The sequence below is a fragment of the Macadamia integrifolia genome, chromosome 13, assembly GCF_013358625.1.
Source record: "Macadamia integrifolia cultivar HAES 741 chromosome 13, SCU_Mint_v3, whole genome shotgun sequence".
Lineage (NCBI taxonomy): Eukaryota > Viridiplantae > Streptophyta > Magnoliopsida > Proteales > Proteaceae > Macadamia > Macadamia integrifolia.
Genome location: NC_056569.1, coordinates 14,949,512 through 14,971,825, shown reverse-complemented (window position 1 = coordinate 14,971,825; position 22,314 = coordinate 14,949,512). Strand labels below are relative to the sequence as shown.

The 22,314-nt window shown below is 42.3% G+C and overlaps 1 protein-coding gene across 4 annotated transcripts in view; it reads left to right on the top strand.

The window, feature by feature from the left end:
- LOC122059553 (MLO-like protein 11) overlaps positions 1-3,328 on the top strand; it is a 185,012-nt gene extending 181,684 nt beyond the window's left edge. For all 4 annotated transcript variants that reach the window (XM_042622397.1, XM_042622394.1, XM_042622396.1 and 1 more), the window contains one exon: positions 2,733-3,328. In XM_042622397.1, the coding sequence (XP_042478331.1) occupies positions 2,733-3,092 (360 nt within the window). In that variant the 3' untranslated portion in view covers positions 3,093-3,328. The remainder of the gene's footprint in view (positions 1-2,732) is intronic.
- The last annotated feature ends 18,986 nt before the right edge of the window (positions 3,329-22,314 follow it).

Genomic DNA, 22,314 nt, shown 5'->3' with positions numbered 1-22,314 from the left:
TAGGAACCATAAGTTAAATTTTGGAAAGAGGAAGATGTCCCAACTGGTGATGCCACTGGAGAGAGGAAGACAAACTGGAAACAGTAGAAGCGAAGGTATAGCGTTATCGTCAAAGTAACAAAGACCATTGTTCTCAAGTAGGATAAAAATGTTCTTGAGCAGTTAAAAGCTTTAGTCGATTAACTAACAAAGATAAGATTTAAGGGTTACTTAGGAGCATGAAGCACAAATTTCAACTTAGGATGGGAGGATAAAGTAACGCAACCAGAAGTGGATACCTGAGTAGACTAGTCATCAAGAATGTAAGTCGAGGTCGATAGATCTCGACCGTGATGGGTAGGGGCAGTTTTGTCCTGAGGGGATGAAAGTAAATGAGACTTACCAGTCATGAAAAGTGGCACCAGATCAATGACCTGTGTGTTGGTACTATTAACAGAGGAGTATTGTACACTTTTCCCCAACACTGGCAGAATGGTTCAGGGGTTGTATGCCAAATTTTTGGTAAGATGAGGAAGCAAGAAGTGTACCAGTACCCGAATAAGTGTTGGTAGTAGTGGATGTAGAGGTAGAATCTATTGAATACATTTAAGTATGTGATTGAGTTCATCGTGTAACGGAGAAATGAACTGACTACCTCCAGAGTTAGAAGCCTGGCTAGTAATCAGATGTACTAGTAGTAGCAGTATCATACAATTCTTGAGCCCACTCAGGTTTACTGTGCTTTTCCCAACATGTATCAACAATCTGGTTCATCTTACCACAGTGAACGCGTACCTTGATCTGGAGGCTTTCGTCTGCAGAGACCACATCCATGGCCTCAGCCTCACAATGAACCACACGACCTCTTCTAGAAAAATGAGGGCCACAGCCACGACCCCCACTATTTGAAACTAGAGCTGAATTATTGCTAGTTAAGGTCGAATCAGATTTGGTGAAGGAGGGAGATATGATATGTTGAATCCGAAAATAGCCTCATTCATGGATTGTAGGTACCTTCTCGCCAGCAAGAATTTGGATTTTCACAGGTTGAAGTTCAGAGTTTAATCTAGATAAAAATTTTGCGACCAAGAACTCAACACCTTGAGATTTAAGGACTTCAATATCTGTAGAGAGAGGTTTGTACTCGTTGAGCTCTTTCCGGGAACCATAGTAGTCACCGATAGATTTTTCACTCTACTTGAACTTTTCATTAAAGTCATATACCCTGGACATGTTCTTATCCTGAAAATAGGTTTCTTTGAGGTCATCCCAGACGCCCTTAGCTGTGGTGTGAAACATCACATTGGAAGCCATAGAAGGCTCTATTCTATTCCACAGCCAACAAAGTATTGTGGAATTTTCTGATTGTCCATTCCAGATATTCAACAGCAGTCATAGCCGAAGGGATGGCTTAGTCAGAAAACCCATTTTCCACATGGTAGTGATATATACTCTAATGGCCTGCGCCAGATTAAGTAATTCGATGTACCTTTGAGTTTGATAGACTTGATTTGGACATTGAAGGAGTCTACCTGGGGTTTGGAATCATCCATTTTTGGTGAAGCATACAAGATATAACCAACGGAAAAATCCGCAGGCTTTAGTCAACCAGGAAATTGCATATTATGCGAGCAGCATGTGGAGTACCAAAGTGGGATGCAGCAGATAGAGTACTCCATATTTGTGATGTCAAGCATTATCTTCAATAGAGATTCATGTTGCAGAAGATCCACGGCAGTTGTCAATTTGTAATCTTTGGCAGATGAAAAGTCCCTAGTTTTTCATGTTTTTCCTCAACTTGGGTTCGTAGAGTATACAGAAACATAGGGTGCTGCAACCCACAAGAAGAAAACTGCTAAAAGATCTGGCAAACCAGACAAATACTGATTTAGATCAGCTCTGATACCAAGTTACCGTATGAGATTTTGAAGAACCAGTAACTGCAAGAGAAGAAGTACAAAAAAAAAGAACGATGGACAGAAAGATGGTGAGCTAGAACACTATAGAATAAATGCCTGTATCGTGTACTAACTCTTTCCTTTATATTACAAGTCGTAAGAGTCTGAATCTAAATTGAAAAGAATACCTACCTAAATCTAATTACTAATTGATTACAACACAGCTACTAAAAATAATCCCACAGTACACTGTCCTATGTAACAAACACCCATGGAACACTAACCACGATACACTCTTTAACAGCAACCATTTGATTGAGGGAAGTTCCCCAGGGATGAATTTGAATTGTGATGTCATCCAATTTTAACAGTTCTGTCCAACAGCCAGATTATTTCTCGCTCAGCGCAGCTGACAAGGGCCTTCGCTAGCTGTAGCCAGGTCTTGGGATCAAATCCACCTTCACTTCTCTCCTTTCTCCCATCCCCCAATAAAACCTTCAAAAAACTTTGTTCACTGGCTCATACTGTCTGCTTGGCTGGTTACAGGAGATTCTTTCTTCTCTACTGGTTAAATTGAGAATATTTTCAGCTGTCAGAGCGTGACAGCTATTGTGCACAACTGGTTTCTTTCAGAATCCTTAATAAATAGCACAAGTAAGATTAAATATATACCAGGGGACAAATTTACCTATAAGATGTATATAAAATTGAAAGAAGCATTAATTGAAACATTAAAATTGTCCTCTTGAGTCATGCTAAATTTATTTAGTAGACCAGTTGATGTTTGATTCAAGTACTTTGTCGTTCTTAAACCGTAGAGACAGATGTTACATTTGATTGGTCTTTGCTTTTCAGATGGGTACAAACTACAAGGCGGCCTTGATCCCACAAAGAATTAGGGAGACGATCCACGGTTGGGGGAAGGCAACAAGGAGGAAGAGACGGTATGGACATATAGATGATTCAACCATACACACAGATACAAGCACAGTGCACTCCATAGAGGAAGATGATGCCACTAGTGAGTACACTGAAATTGAGTTGCGACCTGTGTCAACTACTACAGCTAGTCCCTCAGCACTTACTAATGAGACTTCGAGTCGGGTTGGTACGCCTCTCCTTAGGGCATCAACTTCTCTTTCATCCTCAACTTCATTCAGTCTTCACCAAGGCAGAGCTCTTAGGTCCACTTCAATGCCACTCAGAAGAGGATGAAGAATGGCCATCCATCTTGAATATATAGAGCTTAGTCCATAGATGTACCAAAGAATTGATGTAGAAGCTTTGGTTAGGTGCTTTACAAGAGGAATAATGTTATGCTAATTCAAGTTTGTATAGAAGAAAATGTGGTATGGGCATTCTTTGTAATCTTATGACAGGTGGAAATCTAAGGACAAAAAAGGTTATCATACTGCCCAAAATGCATGTAGCTGCATATTTTGGACACACCAGATATGTGTGTGTTTGTGTGTGTGTGCGTGTGTGTGTGTGTGACTTCTATGTATTTTGCAATTTGTATTGATAGTGGACATTTTTATAGTTAAAACTAAAATGACCCAGTGTCTATCGAGTGGCCCTGAGATGCGGGAGTAGCCAAACAACCCGGAAAAACCGACCATAGTGCACCTAATTTAAGGTAGGCACCCAAGACAGGAGCCTACCCACCAATGGAATCAAGCAAACCAAGCCAAACGGCTAGGTCAGTACCATGGGAAGCCCCACATGCAAAGGGTTCATACAACTACACACCATGGGAAGATCAATCTGTTTGGTAATAGACTATCTGCTGCTCGGAACGAGTAACCGGGCAACCGCATCATCTACAATCTGCCAATCGGTTCAAGACTTGGACACCACCATCAAGAAGTATCCCCCAAAAAGGGAAAAGTTGACTGAGCCTATCCTGCGTATTGGATATCTGTTGGAATAACGAATTTTCCTTTGAAGGAATGGAATATTTTCGTAATTTTTGAGATACAGCCAATATTGGGAAACTTCTATAACAAAAATGATCTCCACATTCACTTTCCTATTACAACTCTTGCTAGGTCTAGATTGCTGCCTTTGATAGGCAACTATCAAATCGGGACTCTCCACAGTAAACCTCCATCCCTCCAACTATAAGAACCAATGTAAACCCCTTTTCCAAGGGATCGATCTTGTTCCATTCTAATGAGAATTATCTGTTTGCATAGAAATCTCACATAGGAATCGGAGAGTCTTCCATCGGATCAGCTCGGCACTACTCTCTCTTGTGTTTGTTCTTCTTTACAAAGCGTGAAGGAAACCTAGGACAATTTTTAGCCACAATAGATTGGTGTCGTTCGTGGGAAACCCCGACAACGTCTAGTCTTTCGCTCGAAACAATAAATGTGCATAGTGGATGTTCTCTGTCTCTCCCCATGCAGCCCAGGGAGGACAAGAGAATCAAGGAGTTCTACCCACAGGATATACGGGTATCGAAAATTCATTAACATGACAAACTTACGTCGGAAACCCTCCGACGTGGCAGTTGAACTTTGATGTCCTTTCCCCGCCAATGGATCATGCTGGCCTATCTTGCTCGCAGTCAAGGGAGAATCACCCACCTACCAATGGCCAACCACGTAGAATGGGAGATGGCTTACCTCGTCCTCCAGTCAATCAGTTAGACCTCGGTGGATCGACGACGAATCCGTAGGTAAACAACTTGCAAGTACAATTGCTGGAAACTAATGATATGGTACGAAGGTTCATTCGCAAGTTTGGACCAGCTCTTGCCCAGGGAGGCTTACCCATTACACCACAAGGAAATGCTCCACACCCAGAGCTGGCTATTGATAGATGAAACGGACGAACAGGGACTGCCGGTTGATGGCATTCACGTTATGAATGAGTTAGCCAGCAAAGAGACGAGGGAAGTCGTATGGGCCATCAGAATGGGCTACAACATCGAGAGCCTCAACCCTCTATACCTAAGGGGACAATGGTAGGCAATCACAAGACAAAGTCTGAAGGGGCCGATCAGAAGAAGTGAGGACCCTAGAGGATCCGCCCACAAGTCTGAAGCCTTGCACATACTATAGGATTTGTGAATGAATGTTGGGCTGGGCTACCTAGAATGGCGTGAGCTGCATGCAAGGAGACCCGCACATATAGTTCTTAAGGGGATATGGTTGAAAGATCGACCAGTGCCCACCCGACTAGAGGGATTGAGAAATTAATGGAGTACAAAACTTATCTTCAAGCTTTATCTTATTTTGATGGTTCAAAGGGCGATCGCGGAGTCGCTGAATGAAGTGCTCAAAGGTAGCTTTGAGGGGCTGACCCGCAACAAGGTAGAGATGACTAAGTGACATATGGAATAAATATGGTGACGACAATAGCATGTTGTAGAAGAAGATAACAGTTGGAGCGAACGACCCATTAAGACTAACGTATCTACAACGACATCCCTGAGCGGCAGTCAAACAGGGGCATGAATATGAGATGCCACCTGAATGATCAGCTGGAAAGAGGCTAGGGCTGCTTCCTTCCCACTGCGTCCTTCCTTCTGTGTTGGAGATACAAAGCAAGTGCACCAGAAAAGAATGGGAATTGGGTCAATCTATTCTATGACGAAGTATTCGAAGCATAACTGCACACTCACACCATCTTTGCCGAAGGACAATGGCAGTCGAAGAAATGACCCTCCTCCCCAAGTGAGCCCTAAGAGAATAGGTTGTTCGGGACACAGGTTGCCAAAAGGCTCTATCAGGGGACGTGGAGCTGAGTGGCATCTGCCCCATTGAACCCGCAATATATGCTAGAAATACCCGATGCTCCTAAGGCCCCTCGAGAAAAGGTATTGAGCCATGAATGACACGTTAGGTCAAGGAACAGACGTATGGTACGCCATTCTCTTGAGGAGTTCTGGAACTCCTCATTCATATGGCCTTACCCTTTGCCATAGAGGCTGCCTATCCTCATAGGGAAACTAGCCTGAAGCATTGCATTCGCGAGCTGGACTAGAAGGTTAACAATATGAAAAAGGCAGCAACGAAAGTCCCAACCATCCCTACTAACAATTATTTGTCGGTCGAACTCGTAGACACCGAGCTCCCTCGGAAATTCAAGATACCCAGCTTCACCCTTTATGGTGGGACTATTGATCCAATAGACCAGCCCTGGCATTACAATACAATGATGTCTATACAAACCTATGCAGATGCAACCGTTTGTTGAGCATTCCCCGCCTCACTTAAAGGAACAGCGCTTGAGTGGTACACCAACTTGAAGCCGTGATCAATACACACCTATAACGAGCTCGGGACCACTTTCATTTCCAGGATCTAGACCAGCATTCGGCAGTAGAAGACTACGAACAACCTATTTGCCATTAAGCAGCATCGAGACGAATCACTCTGTGACTATGTCATCACCCAATTTACCGAAGTGACCATCGGGATTGAGGACCTAGAAGATGGCACGGCCTTCACCATGCTTTACCATGGGTGAACCACAAGAAATTAATAGATTCCCTATCCAAAAACTTCCCAGAAAATCTAGTGGACCTTCTAGCCAGGTACTAGAAATATGTGACAATGGACGAAAATTTGACAGCACATAAAGTGATGATTCATCCGCTGCAAGAAAAGAGAAAGCCAACCACATGACCCAAGGAGGATGAACGAGATGCCAAAAAGATAAGGGCCGCCAATCCCAAAAGCTCACTGCTCGACCAGCTTGATAGGGTGCCCTTCATGGTTCTGCTTGTGATTAAAGATCAAAAGTACCTTCGCTAGCCCGAACCGATGATATCCAAGCCAAAGGAATGAGATCTGAAAAAATATTGTCGCTTCCACAAAGATACTGAGCATTCTACAGATGATTGTTGAGCATTGAAGAATGAGCTGGAGGAACTGATCAAAGCAGGGTACCTCAAGGAATACCAACAAAACCCAGAAACCGAACGGACAAAGAATAAAGAGGCAGTAAAAGGGCAACAACAAGGTGACTCACGCTAGGAAGATGGAGTGGAGAAAGTGCAACCGAGTGACTGAAGGTCAGAATGCACCAATAAACCAACAATACCTACTATACACACCATCTTAGGCGGTTGTTCCAAACATGACTTCACTGGTGGTGGCCGCTCCTTGTCGAGATGGACCTTGACTAGAAGGGTTAGGAGGGAGAGTGAGAGAGGAACGAGTTTTAACCATAATTTAAGAAACTTACTATTTAATGCTAAGGATGAGCCGAGCTTAGACTTCAATAGAACCCACATCGAAGTACTCTGATAGCTGTCCCAAACAAACAACACCTTAGAAGCAGAACAAATAAAGTGAATAAGGAAGAAGCTCCACCTATTTATAGGGAGAAAGGTTGTGCCTCCAAAGGTCCAAATTCTTCAGAATAAACAACCACAATTGTTGGGCGATTTGCCTATCCAAGGCATAACCTGTGACGACCCAAGAATATGAAAAGTATCAGACCCGCCTGGGACATCGATGATGTGTCCCTAACAAGAATACAGTAAGTACCAGGGGGTTAGGGAGATCCGTGACGGTATGCAAACTTTAGTCCCACATCGCTTAAGGAGAGATTACTGAGCTAGTTAATAACCTCTAGCCTCCTTAATATGGCACAACACGTTTTAAAGCCTTGAGGCCCATGGGCCAAAAAGGACAATATTGTGCAAGGTTAATGGGGCCGGGGTGTTACATAATCGCTCGCTGATGCCACATGGTGCCCAGAGCGGATTTTGCACTGAAAAAAATAGTGCGCGACATACAAGCATAAAAGGAAGGCCCGAACCCTGACCCGACATTGCTCTAAAGAACCAACCCTATTCTCCAAAGCGGGGGGCTAGTGATGAACCAAAATATGACCACGGCCTAGTATGTCCCAGACCCAGCATTTGGATCGATGATATCCACGCCAAGCCACTGCCTCGGCTATACTTTGGCCAAACAATTCGTTCAGCCATTTCTCCGCCGAGCCCTTGCCTTGGCCATACTTTGGCAGAGCAGTTAGCTCAGCCATACTGTCGTCGAGCCCTTGCCTCGGCCATACCTTGTCGAGCCAATCGCCCGGTCATATTTTCACCAAGCCCTTGCCTCGGTCATGCCTTGGCCGAGTATTTGGCTGAGTAGTAGACCCATTGAGCACGGAGTCAACTCATTCCCGGACATGTCAACGTTTACTTCCTACATTTAAGGGCACATGTCTCTTGCTCCCAGCGCACAAAGAGTTTCACCGCCCCAAAACTCGGAACAACCCACACATGAAGGGCCCTAAACACCCACGACAAAAGGGAATATTCCTAGGACTGCCACAGATGCTAGAATATTCCAAAAAATCTTCTCAAGAATTGGAATATCTATAAGGATCTCAGAGTCACCACCTCGTAGGACTACCCACGAGTGAGTTAAATCTGCAGGCAGCCATATCTGGACACCTATAAATATAAGGTAAAAATGAGTAAAAAATGATAGAAAATTTTTAATGAGAGAATTCTCTGAGAATTACCCGCTGTTGTGTTTCTGACTTAAGCATTGGAGGGTTTTCAGCACCAACCCAACTCGGTGCTCTGCTCACTTTTTTCTTGTTTCTGGGACTATCAGAGAACCATCCACTCTTGCTGGTCAGAATTTTCCGCATCAGTAGCCAAGAGAATAAATGAAATGAAATGAAAAGAAAAAAGAATCTAGAAAATAATAGAAAAGAAATGAAATGGTAAGAAAATAAAAGAGAGTATGTATGTTTGGCTAGGGGTGTCAATCGTCAAGCCGGGCCAGGCCGATCTCTGTTGGGCCTAGTCAGGCTTAACCACTTGGAAGCCTTGCACCATGAACGCTCGTTTAAGTAAAGGAGCCTAGTTTTGGGGGGCATGGTATGGTTTATAATCGGGCCGATCGGTATCAAGCTTTAATCAGGCTTCCTTAACAGGCCTTAACCGGGCTACGGACCTATTTAAATCTAAACGGGCTTTAAACGTGCATATCATAAAATTATTTTCTTAAGTGGGTTGAAGGCGTAGAAATATGTGATGCAACTCTTTAATAAATAAGAGAAGTGATGAGATTATGGTTGTTCTTAAAAAAAAAAAATGACATTACAACTTACAAAACAAAAGTTAATGAAATCAAATCCTATTACAAAACAAAGGGTAAGAAAGTTTAATTAGTTTCTTACTAGTAGTGGAAAAATAGAAATTTCATGCAGTATTAGAGGGGTAGGGCTGGGTTAGGCTACAACGAGACGGTTCAAGTCAAGCTTATAAACTTGTCGATTCGGTCGGGTGCCCAATAGGCTAGCTACCTGTACTATGAACGCCCATTTAATAGACGTGTCGGGCTCACGTTTATTAATCGGGCCAGTTCAAGTTGAGCCATAAACGTGTCGGCCTCAGTCGAGCCTACCGGTGCGGGCTTAGAATTGACACCCCTATGTTTGGCTACCATTAGAATAAAATAAAAGTTTTTGTATTTTCTTGTGTTTTTAGTAAGATTTTTTTTTTTTTTTGCAATAAAAGAAAACTTCACCATTCCCAAGGTGAATTTTGAAATTCAAAAAAGAATCTTCTCGTGGATGAAGACATGCCAAGCATAAAGAATCTTCACAATTTTTGTACTTTTTTCTTTTCTTTTCTTTTCTTCTCTTGGGTACCAAACACAGCCTTGGGTTTTGGGATACGATGTTCTAATACTAGATCATTGACTTTAAAATATACCAAGGAGCTTACTTTTGGCTATATCGTACCAAGGCTTAGGTTGTTCGGCTTACAAGTACGCCAAGAAATTTACTTGAGATACTTCTAAGGATTCTAAGGTTGGGGCCCTGTGATTTTGATTACACTGAGGATCTTTCTTTAGGTTTAACTATACTAAGGCTTAGGCTGCTCGACTTTGAACACATTAAGGAGTTTTCCTTAGGTTTAATGATACCAAGGCTTAGGTGCTCGTATGTTGAAGGCTTAGGTTGCTTGGCTTAGCACATTGAGCAACTACCTTGAGTTCTTACATTGTGAATCGTGGTTTGAGAAGTTGCTACCTCAATGCCAATTCTATTTCCTTGCTCATTTCTTTCTCTGGTACTGAACTCTCTTCCCCCACGTACATTAAATCTGAAGTTGTCTCTCATTTTTCAGTATCTTCTCCTCGTCCATTCCCCCCCCCCGGTTCCTCTCCCCCTATTCCCCACAAACTCTTCAACAAATTTGTTCCTGATGGGCTCCTTCCCAGTCTTCACTCCATTCCCTCTGAAGAAGAAATCATTTCCGCCATTCTCTCCCATAAAGCCAACCGTGCTCCGGGTCCGGATGGCTTTAGTATGGGCTTCTTCTCCTCTTGTTGGCATATCATCTGTAATGATCTCATCCTTGCTATTAGGAGCTTCTTCCTTTGCCGTAACTAGATTGGGGGAATCAACCACGCTTTTCTTTGCCTAATCCCCAAGAAAGAGGGTGCCAATTCTATAAATGATTTTAAACCCAGATCTCTCTGCAATCTTCTCTATAAATTCATTGACAAAATCCTTGCCAATAGGATTTAGAAAGTGATAGATTACCTGGTTAGCCCAAATCAATCTGCGTTCATTGTTGGTAGGAGCATTGTAGATAATATAGTTCTCTACCATGAGATTGTGAGGGGTTTTGATCGTAAATCTCACTAATCTGCTGCTCTCATTAAGATTGATATCCATAAGGCCTTTGACACCATTAGCTGAGGTTTTATCTCTAAGTCCTGCTTCACATGTCATTTTCCCCTGCCTTTGTCCACTGGATCCATTGATGTATATCCTCCCCCAGATTCTCTATCTTAATCAACGGCAACCCTGTCGGCTACTTACCCTTCCCGGGGTATCCGCCAAGGCTGCCCCCTCTCTCCTTTTCTCTTCTCCCTCTCTCTGGATGTTTTCTCCCACTCCATCCAATCCGCCACTGACTTGCATCTGATCTCCTCCATCCCAAAGTGCAAATACATCTGCCTCACCCACTTTGCCTTCGCTAATGACATCATGATCTTCTCTAAGACTGACCCTCCTTCTATTTCTTCTATCATGGATTCCCTCTGCTCCTTTGAATTGCTTTTAGGTCTCTGTATCAACCTCCACAAGTCCAACCTCTTCCTCTCGGGTGTCTCTGAAGCTACCCAGGATCTCCTCCAGATCACAGGGTTCTCCCGTGGGTCCCTCCTGGTCAAGTACCTTGGTCTCCCACTCATCTCCTCTAGGCTCTCTTCTCATCATTGTCTCCCCTTGCTTGACCTCCTTCGGAGGAGGCTTCAGCGTTGGAAAGCCAAGCTTCTTTCCTATGCTGGGCGTCTCACCCTCATTAGATCAGTTCTCCAGTCCATGTATCTCTATTGGTCTGGTATCTATGATCTCTCTTCTTCAACTATCAAATCCATTGAAAGGCTCCTCTATTCCTTCCTCTGGAAGGGATCTGACTCTTCTAGGTTTCTTTACCCCATGACTTGGGATAAGGTTTGTCTCTCCAAATCTGAAGGAGGTCTGGGTATTAGGAAAATCAAGGAAGTCAACTCTGTGGGTATCTTTAAGCTCATCTGGAAAATTGTTTCTAAGCAGAAAAGCATCTGGGTTGTGGATCCAATCTTCTCTGCTTAAAAACAATTCCCTTTGGACTACTTCCATCCCCATGGATGCCTCCTAGATATGAAGGAAAATTCTCAATCTCCGTACTCTTGCTCTCACTGCCATTACCTTCTCCATTGGTTTCCCCTTTCCTCCCTTCCCTCCATCTCCCCTGGGCACCGGGGAAGAGATGACAAATGCATCTGGCTCCCTTCTTCCACTGGGACATTCTCTTTTGCTTTTGCTTGGTTCTTTGTCAGATCCTTTGGCCCCATTGTTCCTTGGCATAATCTCGTCTGGCTCAAAGGCCATATCCCCCGTCCAGCTTCACAGTCTGGAGGTGCCTCTCTAATTACCTTCCCACCCAAGTTTTTCTCACCTCTTGTCACATCCCTGCCAACCCCTCTTGCTGCCTTTGCTCCCATAGCCTTGAAGAATCCCCTCACCTCTTCTTTTCCTGCCCCTTCTCTTCCTCTGTCTGGAAGAAAGTCCTCTCTAAATGTTGGCCTTCCAGAAGACCTATTCTCCATTTGGATAGGGAATCTATTTGGGTCGATATGACCTTCGCGGGCACCACTATTTGTGATACTATCGGCAAGCTTGTCTTCTCCACTACCATCAATTACCTCTGGATGGAGCGCAATATCTGTAGATGGTCTTTCCAATCCCGTCCAAATTTGGGCCCGCCAGCACACCCTCAAAACCGGCTTATCAGGGGAAGGCAAGGCTTTGTCATTTAAGCACAGAGGGGTCTTCTACACTAGGCGATGTGGGACTAAACCGTGGATCGCACAGGATTGACGCGCATATTTTTTCCCCAGGGACCGTCCGGCTTTGATACCAAATTTTGGACCGCCAGCACACCCTCAAAACCGGCTTATCAGGGGAAGGTAGGGCTTTGTCCTTCCATCTTAGGCCTATCCCCAATTCCTTAAGATGGCGCTAATTTTGCTTTCAATTCCAAATTGCTAGGATAGACATGGTTCAAAGAAAACATGCACGGACTTGCTAACAAACATTGAAAGAGATTATTGATAAAACCACCTCAAATAGAAATACACTTTGAGGAATCCCATTCATTTATGGGTTTCTTTGTTTTGTGCTCATTCAATATAATTAGACATGAACTTTACATGACCCTTGCAGTGATTTACCCCATTTCCCCGAATTAGACATCTGCACAACAGTAGATATTGGAAGAGAGAATTTCCTGTTTGTCATCTTCGCTCATGGTGCACCGGTACTAAATGATCATCCTCATTTGGGTTATTTGAAATGAGAATCCGAGCCACTTGTCTACGACTTGACCCTTGTAAAATATGTTTGTTTGTTTGTTTTTTTAATCAAATTTTTTTATTATATTTAATCACCAATTTACTAAAATAACCTTCTAAATTCATATGCAATTAAAGAGAGTAGGATTCCGATCCGGACAACTCAATCCAAGGACCAGGAAATGGGATTGAAGCAAGAATTGCAATCCCAATCCAGAAAAAAATAAAATAAAATCTAAAGATTTAATCTTGGATTAGATGCCAAACATGAACAAGCCGATTTTGGGTGTCCAATCCAGCCCAAATCGATTTGGATTACAATCCAGCCCAGGATACAAAATCTAGTATTGCATCCCAAATGCCCCCTAAGACTAATCATCTCATCTTTACCACACTGCCATGAAGTGATATCAGAGCTGTTGAACATGAGTGATTTGGACCCACTTGTACCAAAGCCATACCTATAGAGCCACTAGGGGTGTCACCACCCAATTAAGATTGAAAACGAACCTGGCTGCATATTGAACTGTTTGGTTTTGGATTCAAGGATCTGTTTTGAAAATATCAGTCCAACCAGAATGATTTGATGACCTACTTGAAATCCGATTAAGAGGCAATTAGTTAAAATATAGATAAAAATCAACTAACAAATGGATTATTAACTGGTCCTGATCTTGGCTTTTGAGGACTGATTACTTAATCAGTTAGTTACGATCTTGACCTCAGAGCTGGACTGATTCACGCCCAATTGAAATGGACCGAAATGATCCCTAAGAGCTACATCCTCCACAATCAACTTTGGAACCATAACCAAAACTTGCGTAACCTACATGATGTAAATCTTTATGCCACAGCTCAAGATGGTTCAACAGAGCCAAGTGTTTGCCTAGTTTATGGCCCTCCATGGATTGGTCGAGGACTCTGAGCCGAATAGACCCAACTTTTTTTTCTTTTTTTCGTAAGAGAGTTTGTGTACGGTCAGTAGCCTCAAACAAACAAAGATCATGAAACCCTGAAATGGTAAATGGCCATTTTGTCATACACATGATAGACATGGCCTAGCTTACCAGGACACCTGCAACATTCGGAACCTATGGAATAAATGATAGAAATAAGCATATAGGATTGCACATGTTGAATCATTGAACAGTGTAAATAAATAATAAATCCCACATATCCAGATCCATAGCATTTTACAAGGGTTTTGTTACAACTGCTTTTTCTCATTTCTTTCTGTAAGTCTTGTCTATTCCCTCTTGTATACAATTGCTAGGTTTTCAACAAAGGGTTATCCAGACTATTATGTAGACTGAGGACATGGACCATGAAATAGGGAACAATTTATGTATCACCCATAATGGACTCAGTTGTTAATGAATACACACATAATAATACAGACTTTACACAATATAGAGTGGGTATACTGAAGCCACTAACTACTAGGAAGACCACCTCCCGCATATGGCTTCATCCAACCATGTCCATCAATCAACACCCATCCACTAGTCCATACCATATTATAATTAAATGTTAACTCACATTTAAGAAAACATCACAATACATTGAAACGAAATTGAAGCAAAAGGAGCAATCATGTTCAATAGCTGTTGCTGCAACTTGAGGCGATATCCAAAGCGGTTCAAGAATATAGGTAAAGCGATCCTTGCTATCCACCTAGTGCCTGGATAAGAAAGAAGTGTCGGATATATATATGTCTAACAAATCCAATTTATTTTTCATTCCACAAGACCGTAATAGTGCTTAGTACACAACTTGAGCCTCCCGGTTCCTTCTGTTGATCCAGGATCTAGCTAAGCAAGGTGAAACCTATGGGTCCAAATTTCCACACGAGGACCCCTCCACCAAAGTAAAGAACCATTGGTCCAGATATGTTTACCTACTGTCCTAGGTTCCACCATCACTAAAAGATATAACCAATCAATGGTCTTGGCACGTTTCTCTACATTTTAAAGGTTTAACCATCATCAAAAGTTGCACACTTGGGCCTTGACTTGACGGTTTGGCAATTTTCGCTCAGGAGCTTGCCCACTGGTTAGTTAGTGGATCAACTCCATTGAATGTGCACCCATGCTTGGCATATGCACCACTTTATTAGTAATAATATATTTTAATAAACCTTCCTACTAAAACTAGGATGGCATCTCGTTAATAATGACAACTCTCTTTAATCTCAAATACTAAGAGCTAAATATCTCTATAACAAATCCATTTTTTATCTATTAGTGGCGAAAAAAATAGGCTCTATTACTTGGAACAGTATTGCTAGCATCCTTTCCACCATAAAAAAGTTGGAAAGATGTAATACCCTTGCTTCGACTAACCCTTGGATTCCGTCCCTTTTGGAATTTACTCTACTTGTTCAATGCATTCAACGCAACTCCAATAAGTGGGTAAGTGATTTTCTTCTTAACAACTCTAGGAATATTTTCCTCTTTTTTTTTTTTCTTTCCTAGTGCCAATTGCTAATAGAGTCTTGAACATTCCCATCTTAGATAATATTGACGGATGGTGCTGCCACCTTTCAAAGGAAGGGGAACTAACCACCAAATTAGTTGCAAAATACTTAAGTTCTATTGATACATCTCTCTTGGTATCTCAAACATATACATATGCTCATCTCTTTGCTTACAATGGTGGTGTTTCTTCTGAAAACTCAAAATCCATCCCAAGTTTAAGTTTTTCTTTTGGAGAATTATCCTTGATGGCATTCCTACTAAGGATATCCTTGGGAAATTGATTGATATTGACCATACCTGTGTTCTTTGTCAGACTCGAAGCAAATTTATTTGGCATGTCTTTTTTTCATGAGAGTTCACTAAAAGAATTTGGGCTGCTGGATTACTGGGATTAAGAATTGAGAACTTACTAATAACTCTTTTTCCATCCCTAATTATGCATTTCTTTAACTCTACTCTATTTCATGATTGTGATAAAGCCAGTTTATTTAGCATTTTCATAATATCCTGCTATTTCATTTGGGCTCACAGGAACTAGGTAATGCACTCTAAGAAAAAAACTCATGCTTTTTTTTTTTTTTTTGGAATATGTAATGAAAATCTGGCCAATATCTGGAAGTGAAATCTTGTATGATTTGGAATATGCAATAAATGTTCAATATAACTTGATTTATTCTTGTATGTCCTACATTTGATGGTGGGAAATCTAAGGAAAAAATCACGTATCACCCACAAGTAATAAAAATTAAATAATAATAATAATAATAATAATAATAATAAAGAAAACCATGTTCAATAAGTGATTTAATAAAAATGAACGTTTACAAATTTTCAAAAAAAGGAAAAAAGAATCTTGTTTACAATTCTCTCAAAATAAAAAAAAAAAAAAAAAAAAAAAAGGAAGAGAAGAAACCCTTACCCTATAATTGCCCACCATCATCATCAAAGCGATCAAGGTCGTCAATAGAAAAGGTGGGGCCTTCATCGGATCCTACTCCTCCAAGTCTAGGGTCGAGTTGTGCCAGCCTCGACCAAAGGTCAGCAATCTCCAGATCCTAAAGATAAAGGAATATAAAAAGTCTACAAAAGGCTACAAGAGGAATGGAAGAGCAAAGTTTCAAAGCACACATGGTCTTGAATACGCTCCGTGTGGCGGTATAGACACGCGTTGAAGCTCTGGATCATACGACGGGACTCAGCATAAATGCCAGGAGAAACCTGTGATGGACAAAGGGTGAGAAATTTAGTTGAAAAAGAAAAATATATAAAAGGGAGAGGAAGACAACGTACACAATCTAAGGGATCGGAAGGCCCATGCCCTCGTTTGACATCGTTGTCCTTGGCAAGATCATCTGCATTGAAGGATAGCGTGCATCCGCATACGTCCATCCTAGGAAGCCGAAAATGGAGGAGGGCCCCTCAGCCATGTTATGAACTGGCTCCGTACTCTTAAAGGCCAAGCTCTTCGTAGAAGCCCCTACAGATCAAGGAACATGAAAACTAGATAAGGAAGGTGGCATGTCGTACTGTGAGAATAACACGGATGCCATCTGTAGGAGCTCACATTCAAAATAGAAGAAAATCCAAGAAACTCACCCCCTGGAGGTCAAGGGCGCACACACACTGTCCCCCTCTAGAGAAACTCCCGGTAGTCAAGTGTTGAGTCCACGAAGTCGTCTTGCCACATCCAAGCCATAGCAGCCCCAAACTCCTCCTCTGAGATCATACTAGGGATAAGAATGGAAGGAAGTGGAAAGCAAGGGACCATGGAACCCTCCAAGCCAGGCCACTACTGTCACATCCCATTCACATATAACCAGATCGGTGACCAGGTTAACTCCTATTAACCCAAAACTTGCAAGGATCATCTGATACAATAACCACTACACAACATGCACACATCTAATGAGTAAAGTATATATTTCAATGGAAGTCTTACATGTATATGCCTGTAAATACCCCAATACTCTTGATACCCAAATTGTAATACATAATACACTAATGTGTGGGGCCGTAGGTGTGGTATATGCATAAAAATTACAATTTAGACATCCAGGGCACAAAAAGATGTAACATCATAAAATAATCAAAAAGAATCTCGTGTAGGTATCAGTGTTGCTATCCCGCAACACAACTCTCGCACGGGCACTCGGCCCCGTGCCTAAGATCTTCAAGGACCCACCAATCCTCAGCTAAAAACTCTATAGTGGGTCCCAACTCTAGCTCTTCAGTCAAATAACCTACAAGATCATCAAAAAGTGGTCTACATATGGTATGACCTTACTAGCCCAGTAAGTGAAAAGAAAGACCAAGCAATCATTCGCAATGCAAATGCACATATATGTATGTAAATCCATTTTTATTATCCTAAACCTCCTAAATATCACATCTAAGTCATAGGTTATGTGCTACTCACGACCACAGTGCACGTATGCCCCGAGTACGAGTCACGAATTTCATCTCGATACGCCCATAGGATTGTTGGAGAAGGCCAGCCATGGGTATCGAAAAGTAAAATGGGCATTGCCCTGCATTTAAGTAAAATGGGTCTTGCCCTACATTAAATTAAAAATAGTACGATTGGCCCTCTTCTTTTATAACCAAAGTTACCGACTATCCTAGTGATCGGCATGGTGTACTTCTAACTACCACGGTTGGTACACAACCTCGGGCTTCCCCCCAGTGATATACCCAACACCTAAACCCCTATTGGGAAGGGTCGTAGCACAGGGATATGCCATTTTCTAACCACATGCTCCTATATGAGATAGTACAACTGTATAGTGCCACCGTGTCCCATTCCACGGGCCACCAATGCGTTTGTTTCCAAGCCGACTACGATATCTAGTCTAGTAATGCATCATATTCAATAGTTTAAAGTCATCCATCTCATAACCCAAAGTAAGAATAAGCATTTAATAACTAAATATATCAGCATTTCATAATGCACACGTCAATGCAAACAAATGGCATTCGTAAATGACCAAGCTACACACAATAATGAAATGATGGCATGGCTAGTCTACAACAATAATGGAATGATGCAAAAACACTCCAGAAATAAATTCAATGTCCTCTTCTCACTTACCTAATTGTGTATAATGATCACCCTTGGTATAAGAAGATCTGGTGGGCAATGATGCAAGTTTCTAGTACAACCTATCATAAAAGTGGTCAAGTTTAGTATAACTCCATTTTATGTTCACAACCAACGGAGTACGATGATCCCAACACGTTTAGAATCACCAGAGAAGATTGCCCGACAAATTTGGACTCAAAGGGTCGGACAGGTAGGTCAACCAACGGGCGAGGTACCCACCGGTCCTTGACCACCGCTCGACTCAAGGGCCCTGTAAGGACCAGTGGGCCAAGAGAGGTGGGCCAGGTGCCCACCGGTCCTTGATCATCGCTCGACCTAGGGGGCATTGCCTAGACCGGTGGGCCAAGAGTGGCAAGCCAGGTGCCCACCAGTCTTGCTAGCCGATCGAGCCAATAGCCCATCTAGGACAAGCGGGCTTCGGATTGGTGGGTCTAACCATTTCTAGGCACCCACCACTCATAACCGAGATTTTAGTGTTCACTCTCATTCTTCATTCCACCTTGAGGAAACCATAAGGGGTCGATTTGACCTCGTTTTCCATAAATCTAAGGTCCCATATCATGATTCCAATCTAGATCTAGGACCGATTCAGAGTTTCAAGCTTAGGTTTTACCTCTTCGCTCAAGAACACTTCAAAAACCTTAAATCTTCTCTCTAGCTTAAAAGATCAACAAATGCTTCTCAAATCTTGCAATTTCCTCCTCTAAAACCTTCATAAACAACATTAAGTCTTTTATTAAACCTTAGATTTACATTCTCAAGAAGGAATAACAAGATCTAAAAGATTCCTACCCAAATCATAGAATTTCACTTAGGGTTTTGTGAGGGTTTAAGAAATACAATCTTTACTCACCCAAAATCGTAGTTCTCAAGATAAGGGTCACTAATCCGGTGTCAGATTTAAGGATCTGACCCTGGCGATGCTCAACGATCATCTTCTTCCCCATTTCTTCCTTCTTCCCTTCTCTCTCCTTCGATTCTCTCTCTTCTTTACTTTTCTCACCCACCTTGTAAAACAATAAATGTGGGTGAAGAAATGTAATAAATGCTATTTATACTTGGGTTAAAATATCTAATAACCAGGTTGGTAGGTCACACTGGTGGGTCCGACCCACCTATGACCACCCACCAATCGCCCAAAACTTAGCCAAATCATTGGGATTTCGATGGGCTCGGCCCCGACACGTATTTCATCCTCGGTACTTGATTAACAGGCATACTTGACATAAAACACAGTTATGTACCTTTATTGTGCATACATGACCTCGTGATACATGCAAGTGCACGGATTGGGCTAACTGACTTCACTAGGCACCGACTCCAACTCGTCTGGCCAACCAGAGTTTAGAGTCACCCTTGCCACCATGTTCCATAAGGTACTCGCCTCAACTCACTCAGGTTCAGGTCCTGCAAGACCAGACCAAATCAACCAAAAAAATTAGACCGAGTTTAGAAAGTAGGGTATCACAACTACCGCACTACCCTCTCCCCAAGATACCATGTTGGACCCTCTGGACCTCGAAATAGGACACAGAGACAAGTGAGCCTCTTGGCCTCGTCTCGATCCTCTACAGTCTACAATTTGGAATGGAGTTCAGGAACCTACAAAGACGAGAGTTAGTGATGAAACAAAGCAAATAAGAAGAAGTAATGCAAGTGCAAGGAAGCAATGAGGCCATACCTCCGTAAGTTGGTTCAGCACATCCCTCCCTGTGGTGGCTAAAGGTAGAGGCCCATGGACAATCTTGCTCCTCTCTTACTTCCTAGTGACTGGGAATCTTTCGTGCTCACCATCCTTTAGGGGAGGCAAAGGAAGTGAAGATGCTTGTGTGCCCAGGGCTTAGAAACATTACACTAATGTAAGGACATAGAGAAAAATAAAAAAGAGAATGTCTACAATCAAGTAACCCATACCTGAAGGACATAAGAGGCCTCATAAAGATTGGGATCACCCAAAGCCAAATGATCCATCATCGTGAGGAAGTAGGCACAAGTAGCTCCACCCCAATCACACTTCTGGATCTGGCAATGTCCCTAAAAAAAGTATGCATATCGAAGGTCCACCTTGTCCGATGCATTGCTGAAGAGACACTGGCCAACCCAATAAATGAAAAATGAGCGGATCAGCTGTCCTGTTGGATGCAAGAAAAGGAGACATCAACTATAACTCCATTCCAGGCATTACAAATTGCGATAAGATAGACAACACCATCTGAGGAGTCGATGCCTGTGAGGTCCCGAATCTGGGGCTAGCTGTAGGGAATGGAAAGAACTTCAGGCTCTCCGCCAAACCTCAAGTCAGTCAGCATGTGGAAATAGAGTGGGGAAATAGTGATCTCTCCTACAAGTAGGTGGAAGGTATGAGTGCTCGGCCACAACCCCTCCACTAGAGCCCACATAAGCTCCACATCTAGCTTTCGGGCACCCAAATGGAGGTATGGACAAAAGGGGAGGTTGCAGATCTGCCACCACATGAAAGGATGAAGGCTATCGAACGACTCGCCTACCTTGTCAGGGTAGTCATACCTCTTGTAAGAAGGTTATGACCCTAGAATATATATATTGACAAGGAAAAATATATATATATATATATATATGTATGATGAAAATACATATGTACCTATTTAAAAAAAAAATGAAATACATCATCTATGTGCATAGGATATTACTGTACATGCATGTCTTACATAGAGGGCTTAAACCCCTAGAGTTTATAATTGGCCCAAGGTATAGGTCTAGAGTGACCAAAATACCCCTAGATGGCCTAAAACCCATGACTGGCCTAGGGTATAGGTCTGGAGTGACCAAAACACCCCTAGATGGCCTAGAATTTATGATTGGCTAGGGTATAAGTCTAGAGTGACCAAAATACCCCTGAATGGCCTAGAATTAATAATTGGACTACGGTATAGGTTTAGAGTGACCAAAATAGCCCCTAGATGGCCTATACTGGCCTAGGGTTTAGGTCTAGAGTGACCAAAATACCCCTGAATGGCATAGAATTTATGATTGGCCCAGGGTATAGGTCTAGAATGACCAAAATGCCCCTGGACGGCCTAAATTTCATAACTTAGCCCTAAAGTCAAGAAAGGCCTGAGATAACGGTTTGACCAAGGCACCCAAGTCAAAAGTGACCTTGCATTGATTAAATATGGTCAAAACTGGTGCAAAATACTTGTGTATTAACATCTTGGTAGGTATCGCATATTGGTGACTCGTTGAAAGATTTGCACTTGGCTACTCAGGTAAGATCTCAACTTTCTAATCAATTCTACTAGATAGAATCATATTAATTTCTTGATCTATCATGGTTTATCCGCTTAAGCTTGCCAATTTACGATCTCTCAAGAATTTATCAATGAATTATCTGCCTGGGTTCTTGCATTGCACCTCCACCATCCTTAAGCAAGATAATGGCAGTACATGCTCTGGGTGACAAAAAGTGGTGGTTCTTTTCGTTGTCATTCGGCCATGGCACAAGTCTCAGCCAAAGAGGGGCATTCTGTAAACACCTGATTTTGTCACCTACCCCGAGGAATGATGATGAACAAGATATGACAAAGGTTTATGCTCTACAACGGAAGAGGATCTAGGTCTCTTGAGATAACTCAGACTCGTCATTAATATGAAACCCTAATCCACCTCCAAAACCCTAACCCGGCTCAGAATTCTCACCGACCCACCTTAGGCACTCGATACTAGCATGCTTTATATTTACAAATCAAATATGAGTACTCTCCCAAAGGTACGAAAACAGCATGAATAAATGTTATCAAGTATCCCAAGGGTGCAATCAGACAAAAGTCCTTCATTGAGAATCCCTAAAATTTTTTAGCCAAGGATGATTTCAAACATTGTAGCAACAGTTAGTATTCGAAGAGACAATTCTGACGATATATCACATGCGAAATCAGAACACCGGATCTCTAAAAATCACAGTCATAAGTTTAGGACCCCATACAAGGATGACTCAAGTTAAAGATTCCTTGCAGGCCCGCCAAAGTTTCCCTACCTTTTATGATCATTTTGGT